Source organism: Berghia stephanieae, chromosome 3 (assembly GCF_034508935.2).
Source record: "Berghia stephanieae isolate SIO BIC M18660-M18661 chromosome 3, UCSD_Bste_1.3, whole genome shotgun sequence".
Taxonomy (NCBI): domain Eukaryota; kingdom Metazoa; phylum Mollusca; class Gastropoda; order Nudibranchia; family Aeolidiidae; genus Berghia; species Berghia stephanieae.
This window is the reverse complement of record NC_088362.1, coordinates 73,639,131-73,648,067: the sequence shown is the minus strand read 5'-3', so window position 1 is coordinate 73,648,067 and position 8,937 is coordinate 73,639,131. Positions and strand designations below refer to the sequence as shown.

At 34.1% G+C, this 8,937-nt stretch overlaps 1 protein-coding gene across 1 annotated transcript in view; it reads left to right on the top strand.

Annotated features, from left to right (window-relative positions):
• Positions 1 to 296: 296 nt before the first annotated feature.
• Positions 297 to 8,937, top strand: part of LOC144968407 (uncharacterized) — a 13,869-nt gene continuing 5,228 nt past the window's right edge. Inside the window, exons 1-3 of the mRNA XM_078906717.1 lie at positions 297 to 1,103; positions 2,994 to 3,128; positions 6,802 to 6,964. Of these exons, the coding sequence (XP_078762843.1) occupies positions 709 to 1,103; positions 2,994 to 3,128; positions 6,802 to 6,964 (693 nt within the window). The 5' untranslated portion in view covers positions 297 to 708. The remainder of the gene's footprint in view (positions 1,104 to 2,993; positions 3,129 to 6,801; positions 6,965 to 8,937) is intronic.

Below are 8,937 nucleotides of genomic sequence, written 5' to 3'. Positions count from 1 at the left end.
TAAAAGTAGGTATGTCTAAGCCTCATCGGAAAGATGTAATTTATCTGGTCTAATGTCATCACTCATCTTATGTTGCTACGATCACGACATAAGTTGTTTGTTTCATAACGGCCCATCCTCCATAACACGTTCATTTACACGGATTTAAGAAGCAATTAATGTATTGGCAATTCATTAGTACCCAATTTGGCGAGCCATTTAAGTTTGTCAGATTTGGCCATAAAATTGACAACATGGCTGTTCCTGTCGTTTTCCAAGTTTGTGTCGACCATAATGAATCTGATTTGTGAAAGGTCAAGCCAAGGAGTGGCTTGGTATATAAAGGTATACTCATGGCAAGGAAAGTTTAAGAACTTTATTTAGGTTAGATAGTAGATTCAACTTTTTTTTTTCAAGTAGAACGTGTAAATAGTGTAACGAGATTTAAACAAAAAAATTAATTAGATAATAATATCAACAATATCTTATTTTCATAATATTAAAGAATTTCAAAGCAATTAATCCACTTAGCAACTAGATAACACTTAGTGATAACCAAATCAAAGAAATACACTTAAGAACTCCAAGAAACTTTTACTGAACTCAACAAAATAAGATAACTTCGCAAGAGAAAAATCGACAAAGCAACAAATTCAAATATTGAATAGTTCAACGAATACTATCGTCATTTACCATTTCAAAGAACATACGAATAACCGTTCAAACAGTATGGCAACATTTTCACTCCTCAACATCATCGTCATAATTCTTATCATCTACACCAGCAACACTGAAAGTCTTGGTTCATCCTTTTTACCCCGGGTTTCGAGAATCATCAGCAGACCAGACTCGGATTTCGATGACATTGACTTTGACTTTGACAATGATCTACCGATTCCATTCTCTCGATTCCCGATGGGTCCCGGGCCTATCGCCCCTATTCCTTTGATGAACAACCCGCTCTTGGGTGGAATTGGGGGCTCTCTTGGATTCAATCCTCTGACGCGATTGTTTCCTAACCCCTACCAGCGACAAAGCCCGTACTTCAATGGTCTAGGTATGAGACCACAAAGACAGGAAGAAATCTACACTGCTATTGGATATGACAAGATGGATCCTAGTAGGTGAGTACTGACAGGAAATGTTCTTACTCTACAAAGATAAATAAATAATTAAATAAATAAAGAGATGAATAAAATAAATAAATAAATAAATAAATAAATAAATAAATAAATAAATAAATAAATAAATAAATAAAATAAGATGAAAAAAATAATAATAAAAAAGCAAGCGACAGTGATTAAAGATGATACAACTTTACGTTTATTTGCGCACACATGCGCGGTCGTGAGATGTGTATGTGTATGTATGTGTGTGTGTGTTTGTATGTGTGTGTGTTTGTATGTGTGTGTGTGTGTGTGTGCGCGTGCGCGTGTGCGCAGTTTTTAAAGTACATCCTTCCTTTAAAATCTGAAATATCATAGAAAAAAATCCTTGCTAAAAATATTATAAATCAAAGGAACAAATACCCCATATTCTATCGGAATCTAAAAAAAAGCTTAGGAGTTGTCTTTTAATCTATTGAAGAAAAAAATGGCTTATGTTTTGCAAGTGCTTCAAAAGAAAAAAAATTGTATCACAAACGTTTTCATCATCCAAATATTATTATTATTATTATTATTATTATTATTATTATTATTATTATTATTATTATTATTATTATTATTATTATTATTATTATTATTATTATTATTATTATTATTATTATTATTATTATTATTATTATTATTTTAAAGATATACTAATCCTTAATATAATTGTGGGTTAACAGGATTGTTGACTTTTTGTGCTTCAAATGGCATCACAAAACAGAATAATCCCTATGACTCGATGTTGTATATTTACAGGTCTGATATGCGAACGCAATTATTCTATAAGAGACAATATTTCGCGTTGGTTTGATAGTTTTTCCATTCAACAATGAGCCCTTAACAATTTGGGTTATTAGATATGCAAATGAGTATGCGTCGCTATGACATTATCACATAACATGAAATGTCACTCGCCTTATGGCACACCTCATCCCTAGACAAAGAACATCAGCACATTAATTTCTATTGAGTTAATTTATTCATTGCAAATGAAATTAACCCTGGGATGCACATCGATAAAAAAAAATCCTGGTTTTTTAATAATGATAGTCTCTCGCGCACTGTTAAATACATAGTAAACTGTATTCTAAGTCTGCATTCTAAACCGCCTCTCTTTATGTGGCACCTTTGATTCATGAAAACAAAGCCCAACATAAATATTCGTGAATAAATATTTACCGAGGTGACCATTAGTTTTTTAAAAAATAAGAGACATCGACAATTTGATCTTGGCTTCCATCAGTTTCAAGTGAAGAATGACCATGACACTCGCTAAAATATAATCTTCGATCCTTGTTATAACTTCGACCATTTGCTTGTGATGTAAGATTTATATTGAGCTTTTTAAAATTGAGCTTTTATATAGAGCAATATCCACTAAACGTGCTCATAGCGCTTTACAGGGGGTCCCTTGCTAACAGCAACATTTAACACGTCGGACGGTACATGACGCCTGTTAGGCGATATTACAATTTCTTTCGGACAGAGGCAAAGCTGTTAACGGCCAGGTACTCATTTTACACCTGAGTACGGTGAGAGAATGTGAGTAAAGAGCCTTCTCCAAGGATTCAACCATGCGCCGAACGAGGCTCGAACCCAGAACCTTCCGATCCAAGATTTATGACCAAGTGTTGAACGAAAAAAAAATCAACAACAAACAAACAAATATAATAAATAAAGCTTGAATGAGTGAGATACCATTAAAAATTGTATATGTGTTCCGACAATTCTGTATGGAGAAGACACTATAAATCTATAACTGCTTGGGCCATTACTGCTACGCGCTTAAGCGTCAGAGGAATCCTTAAAGGAATATATTTATTTATATTGTGTTTTTGATTAATCTTCAATCTTGCATTACAGCCAGATGCGCCTCACAATCACAAAAAGACGCCCACAAGGTTCTGGAATGGTCAACCCTATTTTGGGTGGACCACTTTTTCCTGGCATGGAGTTGGATGACGACTTTTCTATGAATCACGATGCTCCTGACAGCTGGTAGGTGCTTGATATTATATTGGTCTTACTAGTGAGGCAAAATAGGCTCGGTCAAAATCAATGTGTCAAAGAAGTGTCCAACCCCGCCCCCCCCCCAAACGCCCCCCCCAAAAAAAAACTAACAAAAAACAAACAAACAAAACAAAACAAAAAATAATAAAAACAAAACAAAAACAAAACAAAACAAAGCAAAAGAAGAAATAATTCTGTTGATTTTTTAATTAACCACACAACAACACAAAAAAGCAACCAAAAAAAAAAAAAATAATAATAATAAAACAAAACAAAACAAAAACAAGAACCAACACACCCCACAAAGAAACAAAACAATGAAAAACCAAACAAAAATCAAACAAACATATACAAAATAAAGACAGAAATTAATAAAAAATAATAAACAATAATCAAAATTAAAAAAAAAAGGAAACAAACGGAAGAGAGAAAACCATCTTGAGACTGAGAAACTCTTGTATAAAGTGTGCCTTATGAGGGGACTACTTTCCACGCCAATTGTTTGACCTTAAAGTAAAGTACATCTCTCAGCGACATAATATGTGTAGTTATGGTTAAAAAATTGTCGCCTCCAAGTAAAAGTTAAGCTATATCAGGGCGAAATCACCACGAAAGTCTTTAACGTGCGTTATGGGGAGACTTCACTCTAATCTTTTAAAGATCCTTAAAACAATGCCGTGACGTGGCGTATTGACGGCATATGGTGGTGCCATGATTAGAAGAAGAAAAAAAATTCTAAGACAGTGAACACAATTAAGAGGAGAGAGCACGTGTTAAAAACTCTCTATTTTGGAAGGGTGGGGGGAGGGTCGATGGTTTCTACGACTGGACAAAACTCACAAAAACAAATAATTCATGAAAACAACAAGCCACAACACTGAGATACAAGTCCCGTATGAAAAGGCCTTTGTAATTATTCTTTGTCCACCATTTAATTTTTTGGATTTGGTAGATAATGCAATCAATATGTAATAAATGTAAATCAAAAGAGAGAAAAAAACCTATGACAGAAATTACTTACTTTTAGTACTTGTAAAAAAAATCTGCACGGCGATGTTTCATCTCTGCAAATCTTTTTATAATGTGTTTATTGAAATCTGGCATGGCATCTATTTCAGCTTTGTGAATTGACAGAATCATTAACGAATTTAACCGCTCCTGTTTCATTGAATTTCGCAAGAAATGTTTCACTCTTTTAAGGGTGCTAAAACAACGTTCAGGAGGTCAAGAAATACGATGGAAGTCGTTAAGGTCACTATAGCCTATAGATGTCCATGATTTGTCAGTGTTTGTTGTATCTGTAAAAAGTAGTCAATAAAAACAAAAGAAAAGTTGTTTTTTTCTAAACTAACTGAGCCATTCATGCCTGTCATACAATGTCACTGAAAAAGAGCGTTTTCGAAATTTCCACACCTGTGTTAATTCAAAATCAGTTGGTTGGTGAGGAACTAGTCTTTTTATTTCTAATTTGTCATCTAGTGTCAATCTCCCAAACGGTCGGTGAAGTAAAGAGTCAACTTGATTCACTGCAATTCATTGTTTAACAAAACAAAACTTCAAAGTATATCTCAAATAATCGAAATCAATGGAATACGATTAATGATTGCACAAATAAAAGGTAGATTCAGATCTTAAAGCATCACAAAGAAAAAATCACTCCACTTAAGTACTTAGAAAATCTAAAAACACACCAAAAGTATAACTGTTGACAATCTTCGCTTTCTTTCTCTAACTGACACAAATACACACGCACAAACACACACACACACACACACACACACAAATAAACACTCATACACACGTAACCATCAACTCGGCACAACGAGCAAGAAAAATGTTGGTAAATTCGTCCACAATGCTTCGTTGCAAAGAATTACTTTATTCAATAATCGTGAAAAAGAGGTGAGGGGGGGGGGGGGGTTTGATATGTCATATTTTAAAGTTTTATGTTGTTTTTCTTTGCTGCTTACAAATAAACTTGACAATGATCAGTGTTTTTGACAGTTAATGTAATATTTTGGATGGCCGAAGTTACTCTAATTTGGCGCAGCCCCCCAGTCCAACGGTGGAGCTCTCAGATCCTGGCACAAGTCGAGGGGTTTTCCGCTATTTGAAGATAGTATAATTCGACCTAGTTTATCGCTCAATCACCTGTAGCGATACTAATGGATAGAGCATTAACTGGAGCTTGGATTGCTTTGCACCACGGTGTTGATTCAGTCACTAATTCGCGCAGTGATGTCACCAACACACGAGTCGGCGCAGTGCGTGATTCGGAATCTTATAGAGTGGAGACTAAAAAGGCAGTATGTTGTTGGCGAGTTGGCGAAAGACAGTGGAGTTAAAATCTCTCAGTTTTATTTTTAATTAAATTATGCTGTTAATGATTTTTAAAAGATTGGTGTGGTGCCTGGCACCATTCGATCCAATGGCCCCACGCCACTGGAAGCAAGTTAAAATCAGTTTATATTTTAAATCAGCATAGATTTCAACGTTGTTTTTTAAAACTCCAGTAATTTTCTGTTAATCAAAGAAATCTAGACTAGCTATTTCTATCAATTAAGGAAACTATTCTTTCAACGTATTTTAATACCTAAATTTTATCCCGGTTTCTGTATTTTGCAGCTGGTCTATCGCCGAGTTCTTCAACTTAATCAATCTTATAGTATCCTCAGATCCATCAACCCAAACCAACCCAAGGCTGAATTATAGCGGGACCATAAAATAAAGTCGAAATTCAAATAAGTTGCAGGGACGTTTGAAACTGAGCTATTAATTGAACTTCAGAATATTCAGCCATGGGAGTCCCGATTAGCTCAGTTGGTAGATCTCTCGCTTCACACTCAAAAAGACCAAGATCAACCCCGGGGACAGTCGAGATTTTTTTCCCGAACCCCCCCCCCCCCCGGTCCCCCAATAGTAAATGGGTACCTGGGTCTGTTACATCTGCCGGAAAGTACTTTGCGATAGACATATAATTTGAATTCCAATACACATGTAAGGCATGTTCAACTTTTTAAATGTAATTGATTTTTTTTTACACCCGCAAAAGAAAAGAAAGAAATTAAGGTAATTGGAGAAGTAGAAGAAAAAAAAGCCTCAAACCTGAAATCAAATGTTTTAGACACCGAGTTGTGCTTACACGGAGATAATAACTCAACAATCACAGGACTTGCGCTGTCTCTTAATTCATCATACAGTGAAATAAGTCAACTTGTTTTTCAGTAATGTACCGTTTCATAAGCGATTGCAAGTTGGAGTTGGCGTCGATGAGCAGTCATCACCATGAGTAATAAAGAAGAGTGTATTTGTAACTGAAAAGGTGACAAACAACAAACCTAGTTTTTTAAAAATATTATTTCTTTTTTTTTTTTGACATCAGCGTTGTGTCCGTAGGTAAATCCTTTTTTTTTTTTTTGTCACACTGTTACAATAAACTCAATTACAAATGGGTAACGGGCAGATATTGTAAGAGTTAAATAAATGCAAATATCGTGGCTTCCACTGGGTTCCTGAGGCTCGGAGGGGGAAGGGAGAGTAAATGATTTTTGATATATTTTTTTTTGCGAAGTGCTTTGATCATGGTATCAAGATTTGCTTCAGTTTCATTTTTGTATGATTTGGACTTCTCGAAGTGCACGACATGTTTTACGTGTTTCAGGTACGTCCAAGGAGCGTTTTTGGGGAGCCAGATCAAGAACAAGGCTGGAACTTACTACCTTGTGGTAACCGAATCTGGGCGCACTGCTGATGGCTGTGTCAGTGAATCTCTTGGCCGTATCGTCAGCCATGATATAGTGGACATCAATAACCCATTCACGCAGGTACATTTGAATCCCCGCCAGTGGCGGTTCTAGCCTATTTACAGTGGTGGGGCAAAGATGATTCGGTCATAAATATATATATATTATTTTTTATTTTATTTTATTTATTTATTTATTTTTTAATTAATTTTTTTTTAATTATTTTTTTTTTCACCTTTAAAAAATAATATTTCAACCACAAATAATCACATTCACAATGAAATGACAATACAAGTAGATTTTAATTATTCCAAACGTAATCAAAACTGAATCACCAAAGAGAATACCTAAAAAATAAAGCGACGAGACATAATGCGACAACACCTTGACAATACAAGTCCATTTCGTTCACTCGAAAAAATTAAAGATTTGCTTTAATCCCTCAACGGCGAGATTAATATTTCTGTTACATTATTGGTTTTCAGTAGTATGTAGTAACCTTAAAGTTTTAATCGAGAAGCAACAACAGCGATATGACTCGAGTTTCATTCAGAGCTCAAATTGCATTTCACTGCTGTCTTGATGATTAGAGTGATTGTGCCGGTGGTGGTAGTGGTTGGAATAGTGGTAGCGGTGGTGGTGGTGGTGGAGGAGGATGTAATTATGGTAGTGGTTTTGGTGGTGCTGTTGGTTAGAATGATAGTTGTGGAGACGATGACGGAAATGTTATGATGATGTTGATATTGTTTTTATTGCTATTGTAGTACTTGTTGTTAATATTGTTGTTGTTGTTAATGATGAAGATAATGATGATGATGATGATGATGATGATGATGATGATGATGATAATGATGATTATGATGACAACGACGATGTCGTCGACAATGATGGTTACCATACGATATTACAAAGTTTATTCAATCTTAGGCTTTCGACAATAAATCATACAATTTGATGACCACATGAACGTGGGAAAAAATGGTAAATGGAACCAAACAATAAACTGATACCATTAATAACCACACAAAAATACAACAATAGTAATACCACCAATACGTACAATAATAATAATAATAATAATAATAATAATAATAATAATAATAATAATAATAATAATATAATAATAATAATAACAATAATAATAATGATGATGATGATGATAATAATAATAATAATAATAATAATAATAATAATAATAATAATAATAATAATAATAATAACAATAATAATATTACCATCATCATTACTACCACCACCATCATTACTACTACCACCACCGCTACCACTATCACTACCACCATCACCATCATTATTACGTTTCCAATCATTTTTTCTCGTTTAAAAAAATTGATATCTATCAAAACAGTCGAAATTCCGGTCATTTTTTAAAAGGGTAGTTAAAATATCTACGATTTTATTAGCCCTGAAAACTACGATTTTTATTTTCCTATTTCAAGTAGGCAGCTCTGCTATGACAAGTACTCGTATCAGTATCAGTTCCATAGTCAAAATAAGACAAACAAAAACAACGTTTATTTAATCTTAGGCTTTCGCCAATACTTCATACAATACAATTAAGACAAAATAATGTTACGAATTTCTCCTCATGCATTCGTTAGACTATAACAATAACGACCGTGTTATCTTTACTCCTTACCCAACCAACCCCGAGCTTCCCGCTCTCATCGCGAACTATCTTATGTATGTATTAGCTTCAGGACGGGCAAGTACGGAATCTGCCCACCCTTCCGTATTTCCTCTATAAGTCAGTTAGAATTCAACTCTCTCCTTTTCTCAGAAGAGTATTTCTCGTATACTAATTCAAATGTTGAGCAAACCAAAATGGTGGTTGTATTTTATATATTTATTTAGTCGTGACTTTTGAATAAAAGTGTTTTGTTTTATTATACGGAATACAATAGAAAATTACATTGTTTTGCAAAATTATTTTGTCTGGCAATAAAAATACAGGGGTAATTACTTTAAGAATTTAAAAAAAAAAAAAAGAACTAACAAATTAATTTGTTAAAAAACAAAGAAAAAAAAACAAAAAA